Source organism: Dasypus novemcinctus, chromosome 5 (assembly GCF_030445035.2).
Source record: "Dasypus novemcinctus isolate mDasNov1 chromosome 5, mDasNov1.1.hap2, whole genome shotgun sequence".
Taxonomy (NCBI): Eukaryota; Metazoa; Chordata; class Mammalia; order Cingulata; family Dasypodidae; genus Dasypus; species Dasypus novemcinctus.
In genome coordinates this window covers 93,468,912-93,493,990 of record NC_080677.1, presented here as the reverse complement: position 1 = coordinate 93,493,990, position 25,079 = coordinate 93,468,912, and the positions used below count along the sequence as shown (strand labels likewise).

Here is a 25,079-nt window from a genome sequence, read left to right as displayed (position 1 = left end):
GTCAAGAGAAAAATAAATGGAAGAGGGCAGATCCCTACCCACAAATATGCAGAAATCAATTAGAATAACTGCAGCTCACAAATCAGAGAATCCTCTGCCTGTCTATAATAATTATTTGGCTTCTATTAGTTAAGCCAGCATTCTGCGTGATCCTGCCTGCCATCTAACTTCCTTCCCAGATTCTCAAATCATAAGGATTCTGAAGAACAGTTTTTCTAAACATTTCGGAAGCAACTTTTCAAATCTATTTGTGTCAGAGTCTACTCCCTTATGCCCAATAGAGGAGCATATATATAAAGTTAAAACACACAAAGAGGAATTGAGGGCTTTAGTCTTTGGTGTGAGAAGTGCCTACTGGAGCTATTTGAACAGAGGCTGGCTCACCTGTCAGGAAAGCTGCAGAAGAGGGTTGGGCTATCAGAGGTACCCCAGGTGACAACTTAGGTCTCTTTTAACTGTTAAGGTCTTATAATTCTATAATAAATTGAGTGAAAATGACCCCAATGATAATTCCTTTGTAGCAATATTAATGCCAAATCATTAATTCATACCCCCTTTGGAATTTTCAACCCCAATAATAGCATAAATTATTAGATAACCATAGCAAAAAGATGGGAATAAACAAAATATGCAAGAAGAGGTTAAATAAATTATGGCACTTTTAGAGGATGGCTATCAATTTGCCCCAAAAGATCAGAAGTGGGAAAATATTTACTAACAGGGAGAAATGTTCATGCTACATTGCTAAATGGAAAGAAATCTGTCTACCATGAAATATACATAGTAATTATGATTTTGGTAATAAAAATGCATTGGTAGGCATGAAAAAAACATCGGAAAGTCACGTATTGAATATTAGTGGTAGTTAAATATTTCATATTATGGGAGCTCAATCTCTCTTTTGTTTTTTCTGTGTTTTTCAAGTTTTCTATAGGGAGCATGTTTAATTTTTCTCTTTCTAAATGTATGCAGTATATATATGTAGGTGTTTATGTGTGTATACTACATATTGTGGCAGTTTGATATTATTTATGAATTCCAAAAAGAGATATTGATTATGTTTGTAAACTGGTCTGTTCCTTGGGCATGGCACCCTTTGATTGATTTAAATTAAAAGGTTTTACATTTATTTGATTAAATCAATATGAGGGCTTTGATTCGGCCACATCATCATGACATGCAATGTTGAGTTCCTGCCCCCTCAGTGGGCTATATAAATGGACACTCGATTAAGAAGACAGAAGAAGAGGCACAGGAATGGAGACAGCTCCAAAGAAACAGCAGAGGAGAGAGCTTTGATCCTGGGGCTCTGGAGAGCTGAGCAATTCACCTGATAGTTTGCAGCTGAAGAGGCCAGAGACCTGAGTAGCTGAAAAGACCCGGAAAGAAACAAACACTCTGGCCTACAGCTGAGATTGGAAGAAGCTGGGCCCATGGAGCCTTAAAAGGAAGAAGGAAGAAGAGACTAGGCAAGGTTGCCCACCATCTCACTTCAACATGTGGCAGCAGAGTTAGGCGAGGAAGTAACCTGAGTTACTTTAAGGCCTTGTAACTGTAAACTTCTACCATAAATAAATACCCTTTATAAAAGCCAACATTGCTGTTTCTTCCCATCAGCACCCCTTCAGCAGACTAATACACAAAGGTATATTATATATAAAAATACAAACCTAATTTCTAAACTTGCATCAAAAACACACAAAACAAAGCATTCAGACAAAAGGTCACTGCAGACAGCAGCTTTTTTGCATGTACTTCAGTGCAAATGGTTGTAAAAGAGGCTTCAAGCCCAGGTAAGATTTAAAGAAACAAAAAAGTAAAGAGTTCAGAGAATAAAGCTGTATAAAGCTATATAAAGCTATTTGGAAGAGATGCTATATATTCCAAGTTTTCATTGTTGCCTACTCCCTGGGCTCAGTAAGACATACAAGCACAAGATGCAAGCAACCATAGCTCCCCTCAGGTCATGCTATGATGGACCATGAGATGTTCATTGCCAAGGTCCCCTTGCCTCAACTGTCCTCATGTATTACTTTGAACCACTGTTTGAATCCTGGCTCTATTGTTTAGGTAAGAGACCTTGGACAATTACTAAATTCTCTGAACTTCAATTTGTTCATCTTAAAAATGGAGTAATAATAACATACATCTTGCCAGCTTCATTTCTTGAAAAGTATATAAGATATGTAAAACATCTACCATAGTACCTGGCACATAAGCGCTCACTAAATAGTAGCTGTTTTTGCTAATAAAAAATCAAAATGTTCAAATTAGCTGTAGATACAAGTTGAGTTTTTGTTTGTGGGTATGTGAGTCTGTTTTTAGGTTAAAGTACTTGGGAAATTTTTACCACAGTAACAACTGTTAAACGACTGAAAAAACTGGCTACTGGCAGTCACCAATTGACCAACATGGAAACAAGCACAAAGCAAAGCTGAACTTCCAAATTAAATCTAGTCATCTGCATTATCACTCAGGGATCCTCGTCACAAGGTACCTTCCTGTTCACTTACCTATCCATCACTTTGCTTTGGTTCATGTGAAAAATATAGGAGCTCATAGTGTGTACCCCAGGGCAAGTCCATGGGAGTGCCCACAGGTTACACCAAGGACATAGTAAGGGACTGCCACAGCGTACCCCAAGCACATGAACGTGAATCAAGCAAGGCCCCTGCCTTGGTGAATCCATAATCTTTGCAGGCTTGTGTGTTTATGTGTAGAGTCAAAGAAACACAATAAAATTCAACATGGCAAATGCCTTAATGAGACTTACATACTATAAACTAAGGAAGTGAATGGGGACCATTGTATATAAGAAGGTATTACAGAAAAAGTATACCAAGGAAGATTTTGACATGCAAAGAAGATGAAAAGGGGAGTTGCAGGCCAGGAACAAGTATGGGCAGTGAATTCAAAGCATCAAAAGGTATCATCTGGTAAATTAGGGAAACATCTTCAAGACCTTGTAGTAGGTGTTGGTTTCTTGGACCTTATACCCAAAGCATGCGCAACAAAAGAAAAAATAGATAAATGAGACCCCCTCAAAATTAAACACTTTTGCACCTCCCAGGACTTTGTCAAAAGGGTGAAAAGGCAGCCCACTCAATGAGAGAAGATATTTGGAAATCACATGTCAGATAAGGATTTAATATCCAGGATATATAAAGAGATGCTACAACTCAGCAATAAAAAGACAGACAACCTATTAAAGATGGGCAAAAGACTTGAATAGACATTTGTCCAAAGAAGAAATACAAATGGTGAAAAAAAAAAACCACATGAAAAAATGTTCAACATCATTAGCAATTAGGGAAATGCAAATCAAAACTAAATGAGATATCATTTCACACCTATTAGAATCACCACTATTTTTTTATTATATATTTGTTATAGTTCATGAGAGAACATTCTCATATTTGTTTTTTTTTTTAAAGATTTATTTATTTATTTCTCTCCTCCCCCACCCCAGTTGTCTGTTCTCTGTGTCCATTTTGCTGTGTGTTCTTCTTTGTCCACCTCTGTTGTTGTCAGCAGCACAGGAATCTGTGTCTCTTTTTGTTGAATCATCTTGCTGTGTCAGTTCTCCATGTGTGCCGCACCATTCTTGGGTAGGCTGAACTTTCTTTTGCGCTGGGAGGCTCTCCTTACGGGGCGCACTCCTTGCGTGTGGGGTGCACCCCTTGCACATGGGGCTCCCCTATGCGGGGGACACCCCTGCATGGCACGGCACTCCTTGCACACACATCAGTATTGTGCATGGGCTAGCGCCACACAGGTCAAGGAGGCCTGGGGTTTGAACTACAGACCTTCCACGTGGTAGACGGATGCCCTAACCACTGGGCCAAGTCCGCTTCCCATAGAATGGCCACTATTAAAAAGACAGAGGACTACAAATGTTGAAGAAGGTGTGGAGAGATAGGAACACTTATTCACTGTTGGTGGGAATGCAGAATGGTACAACCACTGTGGAAGACCATTTGGCAGTTCCTAAAGAAGTTGAATATAGACTTGCCATGTGACCCTGCAATACCATTACTAGATATATACCCAGAAGAACTGAGAGCAGTGACACAAACAGACATCTCCACACTGATGTTCATAGCAACATTATTCACGATTGCCAAAAGTTGGAAACAACCCAGGTGTCCATCAACAGATAAATGGATAAACAAACTGTAGTCTATTCACATGATGAATATTATGCAGCTGTGAGAAGAAATGAAGTCGTAAAACATATGACAACATGGATGAACCTGGAGGACAATATGTTGAGTGAAGCCAGATACAAAAAGGTATCATCTGATGGTACTTGAGTACTAACATGATAGTAATCACCAATGGATTGACCAAACACATGCCACCCATTATCTCAGTTAATCTTTGCAACAACTCTGTGAGAGAGGTAATATTAATATTTCTATTTTAAAGACAAGGAAATGGAGGCTTTTGGAAGTTAAGTGATTTATTAACACTTGCACAAACAGCATATGATGGAATCTGCATCTGAACTCAAGTTTTATGCTACTCTCTAAGGAAGTAAAGCTGGAAAAGTAGGTTGTACAAAGCCATGCATGATAGGCTCCAGAGTGTTACCTATTCCCTGAGTTCCTAAGTGGTTTTCAAATGTTTAGACAAAGAGTGATCTGCTCAAAGGAAAGAAGAAACATAAAACAGAATAAGTGAAATTGATGAGAAACAAAGTGAATCCCGGGAAGGGACACAAAAGAGGCTTATGGCTCTTGGGAAGATAATTTGAAAACTTTGTAGCAGGTAACTGGGAAGTTAATTGGGGCAGTGTTTTTGAAAGAAATGGGCAAATCATGTGGAGGACCACTGGACAGAGAGAAGAGACTGAAATCTCCAAAGCCTTAGAAAGCCCCTGCTGTGGTCTAGGAGAAGGGTGACAAGAAAAGAAATGGGAGAGAAGGAATGATTGTGAAATTTTTAGTTTAGGAAACTAGAATAATGTGAGATCATGAGCTAAGATAAAGACACTAATGGAAGAAGAGGCTTAGGAGAAGTAGGAAGATAAAGTCAGTTTAAAGTGCCTACAGAACACAATCCTGGAGAGATGATCAGAAATCTGAGTGTGTAGGATTTGAGCTTGGGAGAGACACTGGGGACACAGATTTGGATGTTCCGGGCCAGAGGCAGAACCTGAAGCAGTTGGAGAGAGCATGAGATCTCCCAAGCAGAGCTTCGAGAGAGGAGAGGACAGTGAATATAGGTTCCTAGAGAACCAATATGAAGGGGTGGGCAGGAGAGGAAAAGACACAAGTGTAAAAGTGCTGAGATGCAAGAATGAGACAGAGAAAAGGTGTCATAGAGCCAAGATAATGTTGAGGAGAGTTGAAATAGAATGACGCTTGAGAAGAGGTCAAAGGGTCTGGTGACTTGGGGGAGTGGGGAACTACTGAAGTGATTTTTTTTTAAGAAAGAGACCTCAAACATTTTCTATTCCTGAAAAATGTAGCTAAAAATTAGTTTCTGCTACTTTCCCTCTGGGTCATATTTCCACAATACATACTCCTTACTGTAATCCAAAAAAGCTTTGGAACAAAATATTACTCCATTCAAAGACATTTCTATGGAAATAATATTTCTGAAATGTGCCACTGATATACAATATCATAAACAATCTGGACAGAGCATTTTGAGTTTCTGCTTCCATGCTTCAAACATTTTTGAATGATAAAACCCACTACACATTTTGTTTCCTAAATTGGATTAAGAAGCAATTTTATACTCTGTCAATCTACCTTACCAAGATATAAAGAGAGGATTGCTTCAGTGTTTGCATGAAATAGAATTTCCATCATTACAAGTGTCCTGTGGATATTCCATTAGCTTATATGATTACCAGGATATTTCTCTTCATCAGTCTCTTGAAATCCCCATGAAATTACAATTTCTAGATAATATTAGATGAGGTTGTTTTCTTTTAAATATAATTTTTAATGGGAATGTATTTCTGTTATAACCTTCTTCATTCTCTCTTCTCTATTTTCTCATGACTATCCACACTCCTAGATCTATAAATTTAAAAACAAATATCTATTAGGCTTGGTATGCATCTCAATATTCTGCCAGGCTCAGGCTGCCTTTTGGTTAAAAAAAAAAAGTTTCAGGTATGGCAAGGTTCTTTCCCTCAACACTTGCAGGGACTAATCTCTGCTCCCTCTGCTGTCCCCTGGACTGGGACTAAGAAGAATGTATGGTTTAATAGCTCTGAGATTTCAGGGAGATTAAGATAAAAGCTTTCTCCATTGGTGCTGGTGATTTTCTCCCTCAAAAGCTCCATCCACAACACCCAACAATTCTAAGTGTCCGTTACTGGCTCCCTCAGCCTGTTCCTGGCTGCTCAGAGTGGGTGTGAGAGCTCCTGTTCAATGGGTGGGAGCTCAAGAGTTTGGGATTTGCCTTGGGGGAAGGGGAGTAGGGGAGGCAGGTTCCTCATCTGTTACTTTCTCAACTGTATGCATGCAGAAAGGCTGCTGGGCTACCAGCCTTCTCTTCCCAGTTTCAAAGAGAGCAGTTCGACATTGACTAGTTTTATTTAAGGTTTCATGTGAGAATGTATTATAAGGAAAACAACGTGTACTGCTCAAGAATGAGGACGTGACTTGCCAAGCCTTCCTTCACTCTTGTATCCAGAGGGTTCAGTTCTGGTGACCACCATGCGCAAGGTTTTCAGAGATGAGTGGGAGACTTGTGTGTTTTATATACAGATCAACCCCACAATGCTGCACACTTGGAGAATATTTTTAAGAGTAAAGCATAGGATTTGGCTTTAAGGAGTTGCAGAGCATCCCAGGCTATCTTCCCCAGCTCTGAGGTGCAGCTGGATACCTGTCCCCTCTTTTATGTGGTCCTGTAGCACCCTGTCTACCTCATAGAGCATTGCCTTGTCTGTATTCTCAATGACTGGGGTGCCCCTTGACGGAACAGAACATGTTGTTGCAAGTGCCCTAGTGCCTGTCATATAGTAGGGGCTCAATAACTGTTCGTTGAATGCCATGTTGTAAGGGAAAAGGACTCTGCTGCAGAAATGAACACATGGAGAATACAGAAGCTGATGGATACTAGGAAGATGTCATAGAGCCAAGACATAGATGAGGTAAAAGTTGGGGATGCCTCCAGGTTATTCTGTTAAAGCAGAGTAATACTGGTTAAGTAAAAAGTAATTCAAATATGCTGTAAGAACAACCTAAGGCATGGAGGCCTGAAGGACCTTGTGGGGACTCGAGGTCAGAGACATTGCAGTGTCAACTATCCTTACTCACTCTCTGGTTGTTGTTCTTCAGGGGAGGGTAGCCCAAGAAGTACCTGTTAGTGCATGATTCTAGGTAGCCTCTACTTTGACCCAGGCTACAAGTTGAGAAATGGAGCTGCAGGTAAAAAGGAAAGATGAGGAAGAAGCTGATAGGTATTGAGCACATACTATGGACTGGATGAGTTGCATAACATAATTCCATTTACTTTTTATCAGCCCTAGGCTGCTATTCTTATCTACATCTTATCAAAAAGGAAATGAGCAGGAAGCTAATTGAGTCCCCTCAGAGTTGCCTCTGATCTCATGGACAGGAAGTAATGGGAGTTGTTCTAAACACTTTTCAACTATACCTCATAACTCTGCCTACCTTTGTGTCACTATCTCTTGCTCTTTCATTATAATTAATGTTTTTTTTTTTTCCTAGTAATTATAGGCATTCTAAATAACGGGTCTGACAATTCAGGAAAAAATTAATATACATGGCTAACAATGTTCTATCTTACTAGTAGTGTTAAAGAAATGCAAACTAAAAAAACAAAATTCCATTTGTACTTAATAAAATCATAAAAGTTTTTGTTTTTCTTCTTTTTTTTTTAGACTTTATTTATTTCTCTCCCCATTCCCCTGTTCCCCCATTGTCTGCTCTCTGTGTCCATTCACTGTGTGTCTGCTTGTATTCTCATTAGGTGGCTCTGAGAACCAATCCTGGGACCTTCTGGAATGGGAGAAAGGTGATTACTCTCTTATACCACGTCAACTCCCTGTTCTGCTACATCTTCTTATTTTCTCTCCTCTGTGTCTCTTGTTGTGTCATCTTGCTGTGCCAGCTCTCCGCATCGGCTGGCACTCCTACATGGGGTGGTTTCCTGTGCTGGTTGGCATTCCCATGCTGGGGGCATTCCTGCATGGGGCGGCATTCTAGCATGGGCCAGCACTCCGCATGGGCCAGCTTGCCCTCACCAGAACATCCTGGGCATCAAAACCTGAACTTCCTATATGGTAGATGGGAGCCTAGTAGGTTGAGCCACGTTTCCCCCTTGCTTCTTTTTATTTTTTATTTTTAAAATTTCTCTCCCTTTCCCCCTCCCCCCAGTTGTCTTCTCTCTGTGTCCATTTACTGTGTGTTCTTCTGTGCCCACTTGGATTCTTGCAACAGCACCAGGAATCTGTGTCTCTTTTTGTTGCGTCATCTTGCTGTGTCAGCTCTCCATGTGTGCGGCGCCACTCCTGGGCAGGCTGCACTTTTTTCATGCTGGGCGGCTCTCCAGATGGGGCACACTTCTTGTGCTTGGGGCTCCCCTATGCGGGGGACACCCCTGCATGGCACTCCTTGTGTGCATCAGCACTGCATGTGGGCCAGCTCACTACACGGGTCTGGAGGCCCTGCGTTTCAACCCTGGACCTCCCATGTGGTAGGCGGACACTCTCTCAGTTGAGCCAAACCCGCTTCCCTCTTTTTTTTTTTAAGATTTATTTTTTTAAATTTCTCTCCTTACCCCACCCCAGTTGTCTGCTCTCTGTGTCCATTTTCTGTGTGTTCTTCCGTGACCGCTTCTATCCTTATCAGCGGCACCAGGAATCTGTGTCTCTTTTTGTTGTGTCATCTTGTTGTGTCAGCTCTCCGTGTGTGCGGCGCCATTCCTGGGCAGGCTGAAATTTCTTTCACGCTGGGCATCTCTTCTTATGGGGCGCACTCCTTGCACGTGGGGCTCTCCTACATGGGGGACACCCCTGCGTGGCACAGCACTCCTTGTGCACATCAGCACTGAGCATGGGCCAGCTCCACACAGGTCAAGGAGGCCCGGGGTTTGAACCGTGGACCTCCCATGTGGTGCAGGCACCCTATCTATTGGGCCAAGTCCGCTTCCCCCTCTTTTTTTTAAACAAACTGCTCAATGGTGGTGAGAGCATGATGAAATGGTAAATAAGGAGTTGCCTACTGAGGACAGTAAGAACTGTTGCAATCTTTTTTTTGTAAGCAGTAAGTATTGAGAGCCTTAAAGTGCTTCTATACTTGGTTAGTAATTCCAATTCTGTAAATCTATCCTAAGGAAATAATCTTAAATACCAAAAAGTCTCTATGCCCAAAGAGGTTCATTCAGGATTTGGCTACCATCTGATATCCTACAGCAGAGGACTCAAGAAGTTAAATTATCCAGGAAACAGTTACTTAGAATATTTATAAAGCACCTGAGCACAGATGGATAAAATGCTTGGACTTTAACATTAAAACAGTGGTTAAATTTTTCAAATCATAGAACTCTGCAAATCAGAATACTCTTCCCTAGACACAATAAATATATTTCTAACACCCACCATAAAGTCAATGTGAAAGAATGCAGAGGAAAAAAACCCCTAATATTGCTTATAGCAAACCAATAATTTATTCACTTTTTGGAAACTGGTCAGAAAATGAAAGTTTATCTTTAGCACCCTGAAGGAGCCAATGTACAGGGAAAGCCTTGCCATATAGATGCAGCACACTAAAAGTACATGCACACTGTTTAACTCAGATCTGTATAAGGAAATGAATCACTGATTGAAATGCCTTCCTGCCCCAAATGTAAATCTCTAAATTCTTAAAGAAGAGTGGAAGAAAAAGCCAAAGCCAAAAATCCAATAAATTACAATGATACAGAAATGAGGGTGCAGAATCAAGATAAGGGTAACCCTTCATCTATCACCACAAGTGAAATTTTCTTTAAAAAAAAAAGTGAGAGCGAGAGAGAGAATACTCCTAATGCCATTTACATGCAAAGTTCCTATGTTAATCTCTTTAAATGGAAAGCATCCTATAATGGACTAGAGATTTATCATCTTGAACAGTATATCCAGTTCTTGAAGAATGATTAAGACACTAACACTGAAAAGAGTTTTTCTCCTCCTCTTGCGGTTGAGAGTAAATGCTTAGGAAACATCAAATTAAAGTAGGGACAGCCAGATGCTGTCACTGCGCTAGGTGGTGGGATACATGGCCCCTGTGGCTATGCCCAATCATCCCTAAAAAGGTGTAGAAGCAGCATGCACATAATCAATGCACTGTTGGAAGTGAGAGACACAGAGGCGGTTGACTGATTGTGCTGGTGAGGAAGGAGAACAGGAAGGTACATGCTTCCTAGTGGTGACTTTTAATGGTGGGGTGGGTGAAAGATGAGCAGGTTTTCCTCAGAGGAAGCAAAGAGGAAAGGGGAGGAGGAGGGTGTTTCTGGAATGATGAACAGACTGTTAAATGAAGCTGGAAAAAATGAAAAATAAATTGGGTCAGGTTATGAACGGTCCTGAAAAACTAACCCCCCAAAATTTTACCTTCTTCTGTAGGTATAAGCGACACAGTCACTGTTCCTCAGGAAGGGAGTGACACGAAATGATTTGTAATGATGAGTCTATGTGACTGCTCTCTCCTTACTAATCTGCTGGGATATAAAACTTCAGAAATCCTAGTATTTAGGATCTGACTACTTACGAAGCTCTCCTTCAGAACAGAAATTGTGGCTTTCTATTTTCTTTTCACAGCCCTGAGGTTTGGTTAGGAGCAACACTCTTAGGTGAAGAGAGTTCCTAAGAATAACTAATATTCATCACTGGATATTGAAGTATTACCTACGTACCCTTGCTGAGTGAGATACCAACTGAAAACTAAGCTGGAAATGTAGGGAAGGCAGTTCTCAGTTATTATGTTAACTTTTTTCTCTCTGAGCAGAATATAATTAGGTAAAACAAGTATGTAGATACTGAAAATTCCTATGGTGGGCCACAGATCACTTCTATAATAGGGAAAAAGAAGTGACAGAAGTGTTTAAGAAATGCTACTATCTTGAAATTATTTGAACTGTCCATAAGGAATGGCATGCCTTGGGAAAGGGTTCAAGCCTAGACTGGATGGCCACCTGGTGGGATGTGGGAGCCAGTGAAGGGTGATGTTTAAGAGTCAGACAACCCAGATTCAGTTCATGCTCTGCCATTTACCTGCTGTGTGAGCAGGTTACTTAACCTCTCAGAAACCTCAGTGCCCTCATTTATGTAGCACAGATAATAGCATAAAACACCTCATAGTGTTCTTATGAAAAATAAATGAGATTTTATATATATATATATATATTTCAATTAGCACTATGCTTTACACATAGTATTAGTCAGTCAGAGGGTTGCTGATGCAAAATCCCAGAAATTGGTTCGTTTTTATAAAGGGCATTTATTTGAGGTAGAAACTTACAGTTACCAGGACATAAAGTGTTAAGTTACTTTCTTCATGAAAGTCTTTTGCCATGTGTTGGAGCAGGATGGCTGCCAACGTCTGCCAGGGTTCAGACTACCTGGGTTCCTCCCTTTCTGGGGCTTGCTTCTCTTTCCTCACAACCAAGCTCCTGTGTGTGCTTACTTCCCAGGGCTCTAGCTCAAGACTCCAGAATCAAAACTCCAATATCAAAAACTCCAACTCTGTCTCTTGCCATGTCTTTTATCTGTGAGTTCCCACTCATCAAGGGATGGGGACTCAACACCCTACTGACATGACCCAATCAAAGCCATAATCATAATTTAATCACACCCAGGTATAGACCAGTTTACAAACATAATCCAATATCTATTTTTGTAATTCATGAACCATATCAAACTGCTACACTCCACCCTCTGAATTCCAAAAAGACATTACAATATTAAAAAAAAAAACAACTTAAATCAGTAGCAGTGCTAAGTATAGAATCATACTGCAATCATTTCAAAGAAATACAGTTTGGAGCAAAGTCCCATCTGCTATAGACCTCTGAAACTTACAAAACAATTTATCTGCTTCCAATACACAAATGGACAGACAAAGGATAAACATTTTCATTACAATAAGGAGAATGTGGGAGGGAAACATGAGTTACGGGTCCAGAACAGTTCAGTAAACTTGCAGGGCATCTTCCATTCTATTTCAAAGTCTGAGGGTCATTCTTAAAGTGATGGTTTCTTCTCCTTGTTGTCTAAGTGGAGCCACCCTTTCCACAGGCTTGCACAATGGCCTTATTCTTGGTTCCACCCTCCTCAGGTATCTGGGTGTCGCTCAAGCCCTACACCTCACCCTCCAAGAGTATTGCGGTGATTGCCATGCCTTACCTAATCTTTGGGTTAGAGACTTAACCCCCCCTAGTACAGCGAGGTGAAGGCAACATCCTTCCTAACCTTTGGCATACAGGCTCAGCTCTCTGAGAGCCACAAGCTAACCACCTGGCCTTCCCTAATCCATGGGGGACAGATGCACCCCTCTCATGTCTATGGGGTGCTCAACTTAACTGCCCTAATCCTGGAGGAATGTGCTCCACTTTCTCTGTACCCTGGGGCAGCAAAACTCTCCCCAAACATTATGTGGGAATATCCAACTTCTTCAATTGCTGGGGCAAACTCACCCTCTCTGTACACATAGGTGGGGTTCCTCTCTTGGCCCAAGGTAATGTCTTAATTTCAGATATCAGCTTCAATGGTTTTCCTCTTAAAGCTGTTTCTCCTTCAATCTCTCCTTTTGTGTCCCTTTTAGTCCAAGCTGACAGTGGTTTTGTTCATATAGCTCTCTCAAAAAGCTTGTTGATTTAGCATGCAAGAAGCAGGGATCCAAGCCATCAGACAGTAAGACTTTCCACAAGTCTTTCCTAGATAACTGCATCTTCAATCCTGATTTACAAGTTCCAAGTTTAGTTAAGTCTTCAAATGGGGCACTATCTTCTGGGAGCTTGATTTCCAGGGGCTTGGAATTTCCAGAATCTGTTTGGTTTCTTTGTGCCAAACAGTTCAGTCCTCAGCATATTTCTCTCGTCTAGCATTTTGCTATAAGCTATGAGGAGAAGCCAAGCCATATTCTCCGGGTTTACTTTGGAATGTTCTTCAGCTAAATGCCCAGGCTTGCCATTTTCAAATTCTGCCTCCCATAAAACACCAGGAGTTAATCTTGCTAAGTTCTCTGTAACTTTAAAACATGGATCACCTTTCCTCCAGTTTCCAATCATAGTTTCATTATTTACTTCTAAGCTATCATGAAAAGTCTATTTAGAGTCCATAGTACTATCAACAGTCTCTTCAAAGCACTGTAGGTCTTTTCTACTAAGCATCTTACAATTCCTCCAAAAAATATCCCTTACCCCTTTATAAAACCATTCCAGCATTTTGTTTTTTTTTTTTTTAAAGATTTATTTTTTATTTATTTAATTCCCCTCCCCTCCCCCGGTTGTCTGTTTTCTGTGTCTTTTTGCTGCGTCTTGTTTCTTGTTTCTTTGTCCGCTTCTGTTGTCGTCAGCGGCACCGGAAGTGTGGGCGGCGCCATTCCTGGGCAGGCTGCTCCCTCCTTCGCGCTGGGTGGCTCTCCTTATGGGTGCACTCCTTGCGCGTGGGGCTCCCCTACGCGGGGGACACCCTGCGTGGCGCGGCACTCCTTGCGCGCATCAGCACTGCGCATGGGCCAGCTCCACACGGGTCAAGGAGGCCCGGGGCTTAAACCGCGGGCCTCCCATGTGGTAGACGGACGCCCTAACCACTGGGCCAAAGTCCGTTTCCCTCCAGCATTTTGGTAATTGCAAAAATACTTCCTTATTCCTTTGTATCAAATTCTGTATTAATCAGTCAGAGGAGTGCTGATGCAAAAATAAGTTGGTTTTTATAAAGGGTATTTATTTGGGGTAGAATCTTACAGTTATCAGGCCATAAAACATAAATTACTTCCCTCACAAAAGTTTTTTGCCATGTGATGGAGAAAGATGGCTGCCAACATCTGCCAGGGTTCAGGAACTCTGGGTTCCTCTCTTCCCACGGCTTGCTTCTCTTCAGGCTCAGAGTTCTTCTCTTCCCAGAGCTTCCTTCCCTCTGGACTCAGGGTTTCTCTCTTCCTGGAGTTTGCGTCCCTTTCCTCTTCTGTGTGCTTACTTCCTGGGGCTCCAGCTCAAGACTCCAGCATCAAAACTCCAATATCAAATATCCAATTCTGTCCTTTATCATGTTTTTTATCTGTGAGTCCTCCCCCTCAGTGGGAGAACTCAACACTGTACTGACATAGCCCAATCAAAGCCCTTATCATAATTTAATCATACCCAGGTACAGATCAGTTTACAAATATAATCCAATATCTTTTTTTGGAATTCATGAACCATATCAAACTGCTACACATAGTAAACATTCAATAGAAACCAATAATAAAAATGATTACTATAATATCATTATGAGGAGAATCAAGTTTAGGATGAGAAGTTTACCTAGATAAGCTTCAAGGCTTCTGCTCACATTAAGAGTCCAAGAGTCTATATTCTTCATTAATGCCTCATTAAATTAAGACCAATTTGCTGCCTGCAAAGGCTCCATTTTGTATCTGTACATTTGCTTAAGTATAAACTACTAGTTCAATAAAAAAGCAGAATTTGTTTAAAAAGATGTTTGTAGTACCTTTCATATAGTATATGAGTACCAGAGGTTTGTGGTTAATTCTGAATATATGAAGCCAGTGACTCACTGAGCCCTTTCGTGGAAATATTAATAGATGTAGAAGCTGTAAAAACATGTTTCCATCCATAGCCTAATCACCAACAAAGCAGACTGGTGGAGAATCAGTTTACCTAGGTACCCTACCTTCTCTTAGTTTATGATTAGAAAGTAGAGTGAAATCAGAGTTTTAAATATTTCCACTCTCAGAAGAATTTCATTTTGAGGGTGGAGTGATGGTTGACTGAGTCAAATTCTTCCACTGAGGTCTTAAGCTATTCCTTAGGGCTTTTAACACTCTTCCAGAGGCTCAACTACCTATTTTAGACAATTATCTTTGAATAAAATGACTGCTTCAATCAAAATACCTAACAAACAAGTATTGTATAGATTTTCCACCTTGTGCCCCAGGATTACAAGGCTCTGTGCAGTTTAATCCGAAAAGTTAAGACCTGGTACCTAACTTTGAGGGGCCTCCAGCCAATCAAATATCAAAAATTTTAATACATTTTCAAATATACCATGCTCAAGCATGTTCAAAGAACTTTAATTTGTCATCTCATTTGATCTTTATCATAGAAGGCTAGTTAGCCTTTTTTTTTTTTGGTCTTGTTTAGTTGTGTCATTGCCTTTTTGGTGCGTTGCTTTGCTGCACGGGGGCCTGCACCTCTCCACACTGTGTAGAATTCTGTGCAGGCCTAGGACAACTTTTTTCTTTTTTTAACAGGAGGTCCCAGGGATGGAACCCGGGTCCCTCCATATGCTAAACAGGAGCTCAATTGCTTGAGCTACAGCTGCTTCCCAGGCCTCATATTTTTATCTTCATTTTAAAGATGGGATCAGAGAAGCTAAGCCCAAGGTCACATGGCTAGAAATGACAGCCAGAACTTGAACCCAGGTTTTTGTCCCAGTATTCAGGACTCCATTACCCAATATTATTTCTAAAAGAATCTTATTTATTCTTAAAGACTAGCTTGGTATTCAGAGAATAGTGTTCAATAAATATTAACTAATGACCTAGTTTACAAGGGAGGACAATAAATTTCCATATTTAGTTTTTAATTTTAATCAAGGTTGAATACATTTTTAGCTTAGCTGAGAAAATACTATTTAGATATATTTTTATAACATCCTATAAACAATACCTAAGTCTACAAATACTGTGTTGGTCATTATCCTCTACAACTAAAGCAGATGAATGTAAATGTAAATGTGGCACTGTACACTGCTCTTCAATTTCCTGTTAAGTGAAAAGATGACTGTGACTTGAGTAAAACCTCAGATATGACATTAGATCACTCATTGCTAACACTCTGGATATCAACTAAATAAATTGAAGTAGGAAACTCCATAAATCATCTCATACACACACATAAACACACACCACTGTTTTGCTACTTTATGGCAGCAATACAAGACAAAAACTTTCCTTAGTTATTTCTCACCAAAAAAAGTCCTCATCAGACATTTTACCAAGAAAGTTATGCCTTGTAGTCCCTGATGTGAATTTCAAGAATGGTTTCTTAGAGGTCAAAATGTGCTTTATAATATCCAGAAATGGAAAGTGGACCTTAGCATATGTTTCTATCGCAGAGCAATTCCTCAAAAAGAGGTGTTATAAATACACAGCCATCTGAAAAAAAATTATAGAAATATTTCCTGACCTGATTTGTTTCCCTTAAAATCAATTGCAGAAAAAATATAGAAAATAGTAGGTATTTATAAATTGGTCAATTATATGATTAACAATTAAGATAGATACTTCCTACTATATATACTTCTTAAAATGGCACTCACATACCGAATGAAATAAGCCAGACACAAAAGGAAAATATTATAGATCTCACTGACATGAAATAATTATAATAAGCAAATTTGTAAAGTCAGAAACTAGAATACAGGTTACCAGGGGCTGTGAAGGAGGTAGGGAATGGGGAATTAATGTTTAATTGGTACAATGTTTCTGTTTAGGGGATGAAAAAGTTTTAGTCATGGATGATGGTAGCATGACATTGTGACTGTAATTAGCACACTAAATTATATATTTGAATGTAGTTTAAAGGGGAAATTTTAGATTTAATATATGGTACTAGAATAAAAATTTAAAATGAAAACCATAGGACTGTTCAAAACAAACAATGACTGCTAATATAAACTATGGACTATACTTAATAGTACAATGATAATATTGTTTCATCAATTGTAACAAACCACATTCTTGCAAGTGTTAATAATAAGGAAACCTGCATGTGTAAGGGGGGGTTTATGGGAACTCTGTGTATTCTGGATGATTTTTCTGTAAACCTACAGCTTGTCTAATAAAAATGTTTTTATTTTTTAATTTTAAAATAAATCTAAAGAAAAATACTTTTTTATAATCTGAGGTTTTCTCTATTATTTTTTTTGCTGATTGACTATCACTTATTTATAGAAACATAAATACCACATTAGTTAAGTATTTTGTATCACTCTTATTCACAAGAAGGCTTACTTCCCAAGTTGGGTCTAAATAAAGACTAGAACTGGTGTGAAATTCCTATCAGATACAGCAAGACTGTCAAAATCTCCACATTATGCCAATTTCAGACTTTCTGACGTGGCCTGCCTAAGCAATGTCTATCAATTTATACTTAGTATGTAAAGCCTTAAAATCTGTCTCCCAACCTCTTGATTTAGCTTTTGCTCTTTAAAAAAATGAGATTAATGACCATGGACTCTACAGGACCTCTACATAAGGTGGTTGCAATTCAATTGTTAAAATAACTGGGCGTATCTGAGACAGGACATTGTGGCCAGTGAATACTTTCTCTGCTATCATAATGAGTTCCTGTGGGGATTCCACAGACTCACTTTTGGCACGTGAGGATTGAATTCCACAGCTCTATGAATGGCCTCTACTGCATTCATCTCTGCTGTGCTCAGACCCCGCCGTGATGCCGCTTCTGGAGAGAATCTGAAAAGCAGAAAGACAAACACCATCCAGTTGGGACCACTGCTTGGGCAACAACCCGAAAAGGCATCTACACATCAAGGGCCCATAAAAACCACAGTGAGCCAAAGACATGAGCTCTCCAATCCTCCTGTGTGTGGAACCTCTGAGTGACCCCTCAGACAGAGGCCAACAAAAACCCCAGCAGAAGCAGAAAGCGTGCTTGCATCTAATCACGGCAGGAATTAAATTCAGCTGTCAAGTCTCTCTGTCTAAAAAGCTAATCTAAATTTTCTACGAGGTACCTGCTTAGGTTGGGGTAAGGGGGAGGGACTGACAAGGGCAGACAGTGTAGGAAAAAGAGAAAACTATGTTACAGAAGAGCGCACTTGGTTAAAAACAGAACTGGGGAGAATTTTAAAGGAGGCTCCCAACCCAAAGTCAGGGCTGCGATGGAGGGTTAAGTCTTGCAGCTTCAGCAGCAGGCAGGCCTGCTTGGGGCCGTACCGGCAGCAGGGGGGTGTGCATGCCCAAACTGTGGGCGAGACACCTGCCCAAATGAATGAAAAAAACCAGACCATGCAATCTCTTTCTCACCTCACACCCAGGGCTAACTCCAGAGCTGTGCTTGGCAGGCAGACACCACAGGGGAAGCTGTGACAACCCTGGCCCTGCCCTCCCAAGCTGGAGTCGCTGTGTAGGGAGAAAAGATGTTGCAGTAGGTACTGGCGATCTACAGGATAAAAAAGAATGAAAGAAAATTACTTCGGTCTTGAAGTGCACACACACTTAACAGTAAACCTGTCTGACATAGCAGAGGCTGTTTTCTTCTCCTGTTATCTGTTTTTCAATGCTCCAAGAGGGACTGAATTGGGGAAATGTAAGCATTTGTGAACTCAAAAGCAGTTAAGCCATCTATTCTCTTTCACCTGCCAGTCATCCCCGAATATTTATGGAAATTCTGTATGTCACAATTATCTGCCTGAGTAAAATGGGCAATGTTCCACTGAGATGGCAACTCAAAGTAAACAGACTCGGGTGGGGAGTTAATTTGGAATTGATGAGGCGAAGAATGGGAGATGACCATCCCCACTGCTATATCATATGTTTGTTTTGACTACTACCAGATTGTGGACTGTTGAAGGGAGAGGAATATGCAAAAAAATGAATAAAAGGAAGGCTTTTGGTGTAAGTACCAAGCAGGCCTTTCAGCACCTACAGTCTGGCAAACGCAAACAACAACAAACCCTCCCTCCAAAAAAATAAACAAAAAACAGTCACCTCAGAGGCATGTAATTTCATGGAAATCCCTCATTAGGGGCCCAAACACCCTTAAAATACCTGAAGATAACTATTCCCTCCTTCTAATAGTAAAAGGAAAGATCAGCAGGTTTTGGAAAATGCATGCTTATAAGCAGGGATCTCATAGACTAAGAGAAATGATCAGAGAAAGCCCTCAGAGGCAACACATTTCCTTAAGTCAGGTCAGGCATTTAGTACCCACAAATTATTATTCACTTACTTGTCAGAGACAGCTCTTGCTTTGAGCAAAGCAGCTGTGTAGCATATTGTTGCCGACTTTGGTAAGCTTATATCTGTTAGAAAAAAGAAAGTAGGAACTCTTGTAAATTTGCAGAAACAAAGAGCAATAATTTTTAATATACTAGCATTTTAATCATGTAAGTCAAATAATAAATTATAAATTAAGGAGATTTTAATCCACAATAGTACACAAGAATTCAGCACTCCTTACTTTAAGAATCAGGGGTGGTGTGTGAAAACAAGAGTATTTCATATTTTTGTAAATAATTCATTTTTAAAATTCATCACACTTTCTTCAGCAATCATCTATTTGAAAATCTAGACTTTTCACATGTTAAGTTTATTTAAAGGAGAGAATAACTATAAATATATAAAATTCTTTGTTCCTTATAAATATTTCTCAACAGGAGTAGGAAATACTAACATGAAAAAATATTACCTGGATTTAAAAAGCAGGAAAAAAAAAAAGCTAAATAAATAAATTTTCAGTGATCAGATTTAAACTAGATTTTCTTTGCATTAAATTCCAAGAAGATCATATTCAATTTTTAATAGTGTATATTAAACATGAAAAAGTTAATGATATATGAATCCTATATACAAACATATACACACACACATATGAAATCTAGAAAATTATGGGTTTTTTAAAAAAATTCAAACTTGTGACAAATCCTTCATATCCTCGAGAGAAAACAGTTTCTTTCCATTTGCATAGAAAATTTCAAATGGAAAGGAGTGAAAAGTAGAGAAGTAGTTTACAGATTCAGATGACTTTACAGGGAAATAAAAGTACAGGGTTGTGGTATAAAGCCTAAGATTAAGGTTCAATATTATGTGCTGCCTTGACATCTGGTGAAATCAGGAGGGCCTCACATGACCTAACCACAGGCTCTGTCCCCATTCTGCTCCTGTGGATAAGGTCGCCTACCTAAATCACCCTGCTTATCAATAGGACAAAATGCAGTTACTGCTTATCCTTGGCAGGATTGAGTTCCCTGCTAATCCAGGGAATTATTCAAACAATTCAACCACATCCTCCTGGGAAATCTGCCCTCTTGATACTACAAAACCTGCCTCTCACAGGCCCTGGTTGTTCACTCAGTTCTCCAGTGCAAGCCCTGTGTGACCCTGCATGTTATGTGGTGTCCTCATCCCCAGGGCTAAGAGTGTATGTGGATATCCGTTGTCTATTGTCAGGGATCGTGTGTTTGGCCATCCCATAATCCTAGGTCAGGAATCTCTCCCTCACCAACAGGGCAAGTAGACAGAAAAGATGATGGTACACTACAGAATTGGGTAGGAAAGAGTGTAAACTACAATGTAAACTTTAACCCAGGCTTAGTGGCAATGCTCCAAAATGTGTTCATCAACTGCAGTAAATGTACCATACTAATAATGAAGGATGCTGTTAATGTGGGAAAATGTGGGAGGTGTGGGGAGAGGGGCATATGAGAATCTCCTATATTTTTTATGTGATATTTGTATAATCTAAGAATTTTTAAAAAATAAAATAAAACACACACACTTAAAAAAGATGATGGTACAACAGAGAGTAAATAAACTCAAAGAGGGCAGTCCCTGTGTGTGCATGTGGGGGGAGGGAGGATTCATTTTAAAATTATGATTCTATTTCTCTTGAGAACAGGTGAGTTAGTATTCAACATCCACAACCAAATTTATACTATGACAGAGAAATGTTTTCTTAATTAAGAAGAGGTTAAAAAAAAAAAAAAGGCTATTTCCAGGTCCTGCACTCTAGATCACTCTACATTAGAGGAACATCTGGAATGCCCTGTAAGTTTCTTCATAAGGTGGTTTTCAACTTAGAAAGGCTTATATTACAGTGGGAATGAAAAAGATAGTCCCACAATTAGCCAATAGACCATATAAGAAAATAATTTCATTAATCAAGTATAATTCCTTATCCAATAACAAGTATTTTACTATCATCTCCAGCTTGAGAAATTTCTCGGAGAAAAATTTCAATGACGTTGATAGAACCCAAATAATCATGAAAACACCAGCACAGAACTGAAAGAGAAAGAGGTCATTGTAACCCTGATCTCATAAATTAGATTCGCACAAATCTCTACTACCATATGCACAGTATAAAATGGTACGATTATGACTAACAAGAAAAAATGAATGTCTGATATATCTAAACACTTAACAACTTCCAAGTAAGGAAAATCTATCCAGGAATCAAATATTTTGTTTTCTAGGGTCAATTCATTGATTGTTACCAGAAGATAACAAAAACAACCACCACCACAAAACTGTATAATTATACATGTTCTACTTAAAAGTTCAGACTTTTAAATAGTATCCAAGTCTTAATTTTTTAAAAAAGTATCCAAGTCTTATTTCTACCATTCCACTTTTATTTAAATAGTATCCAAGTCTTAATTTTTAAAAAAGGATCCAAGTCTTATTTCCACCTTCCCCAGGGAGGCCTGTGCTCCTTCTGTGATACTCTGGCACCTTTCTGTGAAGTGGGGACCAATGAAAAGCCCTAGGAAGGAGTTGAGCTGAAAACAATGATCAGAATCATTTGAAGGTAGCCATACAAGATGGGTCCTCATTTGGAAAAGTAAAGAAAACCTGATGTTAAGAACTTAGCTGCTCAAAGAGAAAAATTACAGTGTGTGTTTGTAGGTACCTAATCAATCAAATGGACACATTCACCCAGATGGATCTGCAGAAAAATACACAATCGAGGTATTCCAGTAGAAGAATACTGATGCCTAACAAAGGTGATCTTTACTTCAGAACCTTGTCCCCCAAATCACATAGGTGGGACATTTCACAATTAGAAAAATCAACTGGATTCAGCAACATTATGACTATTATAGTATATTTTTCCATTAAAAAGTTTCACCCCTTCTCCTTTAATACATTTAAAGAAAGTGGTACCTGTGCACAAGCATAATGCTTAAAAATAGTTAAAAATATATTTTAATCAATATCGAATGGGGAAAGGGGGGACCATGGCTCTATGAAAATAACTTAATTCACAAAGCATGCCTGTTCCATTTGCTACTTTTTACTTTAATAAGTTACTTTGCTCTTACTGTTTAGCAAAAATAAAAATAGCAAAAGATTATTATGTAACTTGTTTATGTAGATATTTTCAATGTTTTTGTTCATCTCTGTAAAAACAATATACCTATTTCATAAGGAGATATTATATCAATTGCAATCTGTCTCAAAGAAGGCATGAATCACTCTAAAGAAAATGATCCTAGACAAACTTCCCTTCAGGTAAAGCATCCTGTTGTTCAAATCAAGTTTTTATTTACAGCATATTGTTTTAAATGATGCTAATCTTTCTGCAGAGTGCTTGGGCAATGTAAACCTAGAGTTTAACATTTTGCATACCCAGTATTCCACTGCTAAGATTATCCTAAGGAAAAAACCATGAATGTGCAGGAAGATTTAGCTTAAGGATGTTCATCACATCATTTTTTTCTAATGGTGGAAAACTGGAAATAACCTAAATGTCCCATCATAGGAGATTGTTTAAGGTACTGTATATCCATAGGATGAAGTTTTCTGCAATAATTAAATCATGTAGGATAAATGTATTTAATGACCAGAAGAAACGGTACATTATTGTGCAGATATCAATAAGTAAAACAAGCTTACAAAAAGCATGATCCTACCTTTGTTATTTTTTTTTTAAAGAATTTATATGCATAGGAAATAAAAGGTTGGAATAAGACATATCAAATATCAGTAGTGTTTATTTATGGGTGGTGGAATTATAGGCATTTTTTCCTAATGTTTATGTGTATTTCCTGTGCTTTCAAAGATGTACATGTAATAACAGTATTATTTAAGGAAAAAAATGAAGCTAAATAAAAGAATTCTTTCTACAAACTGAACCAAATTACTGGACAAATACATTGGTGAAGCCAGACATAGACAAACAAAGGTGGAATTTACAGTGTGAAGTGCTGAATGCTTGCAGATCCATCAGATGCACTAACACACCCTTGTGAAAATTAGCAAGTTCCTTTTGTAGTGTGCTCACTACATGGCACTCATTAACTATATTTTAACCAAATAACTATGTAAACATCTAAATCAGAGGCAGCAAGTGCATGTTTTAGCTCATGTTAAGAAAAACCATATACACTACCTCTAGGAGAAAGTGAATTATTATGGGCTGCTTGCCCCATGCGTATTAACTCTTTCATTTCCAAAAAGGGGCTTAGACTTGGTTATTGTTGCCTAATATAATTTTCTAAAACTTTTTCACTTTTCACAGGACTTGTAAAATACAGTACACAGAGAGACGGATTTGGCCTAACAGATATGGCATCCGCCTACCACATGGGAGGTCCAAGGTTCAAACCGAGGGCCTCCTGACCCGTGTGATGAGCAGGCTCACGAGTGGTGCTGATGCGCACAAGGAGTGCTGTGTCATGCAGGGGTGTCCCCCAAGTAGGGGAGCCACATGCACAAGGAATGCGCCACATAAGGAGAGTTGCCCAGAGCAAAAAAAGTGCAGCCTGCCCAGGAATGGCGCTGCACACGCAGAGAGCTGATGCAGCAAGATGACTCAACAAAAAGAGACAGAGATTCTGGGTGCCACTGACAAGAATGCGAGCTGGCACAGAAGAGCACACAGCGATTGGACACAGAGAACAGACAACTGGGGAAGGGGAGAGAAATGAAAAATTAATCTTAAAAAAATATACATATAGTACACAGTCTTGAGAACCCTTCACCTAGCATACCCCAGTGGTGACTATAAAACTGTAGTACCACAGCAAAACCCAGGAAATTGACATTGCTACAATACTGTTAACTAGACTATAGGACTTGTTCGGTTGTCTCCATTTTTTATATACATTCATGTATGTATGTATAGTCTATGCAATTTTATCCCACATTCAGATTCATGGAATAGCCACCATCAAGATACAGAACTGTTTCATTACAACAAAGAAGCACCCATTTATATTCATGCCCCCCAATACCTGTCCCCTAGCAACTACTAATCTGCTCTCTAGCTCTATCGTTTTTCTGCCTACTACGAGTTTATGCCTTTATCACTAAGATAATGGATAGAATGATAAGGTGACCAGATTGGCTAACAGTAGGGATGAAAACAGTACTATCAGAAGTTATGAGCAAGAGATAATAAATCACCTGCTTTCCCATATTGCCTATAATTTATTCAGAAATTTTATTTTGAGGAAGAGACTTTCAAAATCAGTCTAAGTCCATCAGATTTTGTAAGAACAGGCGCTTTAGTTTTGCAGTGTCTTACTGCCTTTTATAAGTGGCATTTAGTTACCATAGTCCCCTTAAGAATTAGAATCCAAGGAGGAAACAAAAGAAGAGGCAATAGATATCACATAAATTCCAGTACTTGTTGCAGAAACAAGGAATGCTAAATAAATGCTTCTCACTTAAGCAAAGCTGAATTGATGGTGTTAGTTTAATTTTTTTTGAGACCCTTTCTATGTTTTAATGGACAGTTTCAAAATTTTAAACTACAAAACAGATTCCATACGTTCAAATAAAAAGCATGATCCCACCTTACAATAAGGCAGGGCTCTACATAAGCAAACAGAACAACTGTTTTTCAGAAAATGTGATAAAACACTTCACAATCATAAGCCACCAGTTTTAAAAATAAAACTGTTGAAAACTCACAAATCTTCAAGTGGCACATACAGACACCTTGAAGAGGGAACAAAATGTGGTTCTGCCATCTTGTTCTGTTCTCACATTTTTGACAACCTGATTTTGCTTACAGTATAGGTCTGTTCCATATTCTAAAATTCACACTGGTTGTTTGGTTTTTCTCAAGAACCATATGATAGAGGCACCAATGACAATACAACTTTGTTTCCAAGAACCTTGTAATAAAGTGTCTCT

At 39.2% G+C, this 25,079-nt stretch overlaps 1 protein-coding gene across 8 annotated transcripts in view; it reads right to left on the bottom strand.

The window, feature by feature from the left end:
* The window catches only part of ST7 (suppression of tumorigenicity 7), a 318,541-nt gene that overhangs the window by 25,713 nt on the left and 267,749 nt on the right, over window positions 1-25,079 (bottom strand). For all 8 annotated transcript variants that reach the window (XM_058297257.2, XM_058297256.2, XM_058297255.2 and 5 more), the window contains 2 exons: window positions 19,165-19,237; window positions 17,564-17,666 (listed from right to left, as the gene is read on the bottom strand). In XM_058297257.2, coding sequence (XP_058153240.1) covers window positions 17,564-17,666; window positions 19,165-19,237 — 176 coding nt within the window. The remainder of the gene's footprint in view (window positions 1-17,563; window positions 17,667-19,164; window positions 19,238-25,079) is intronic.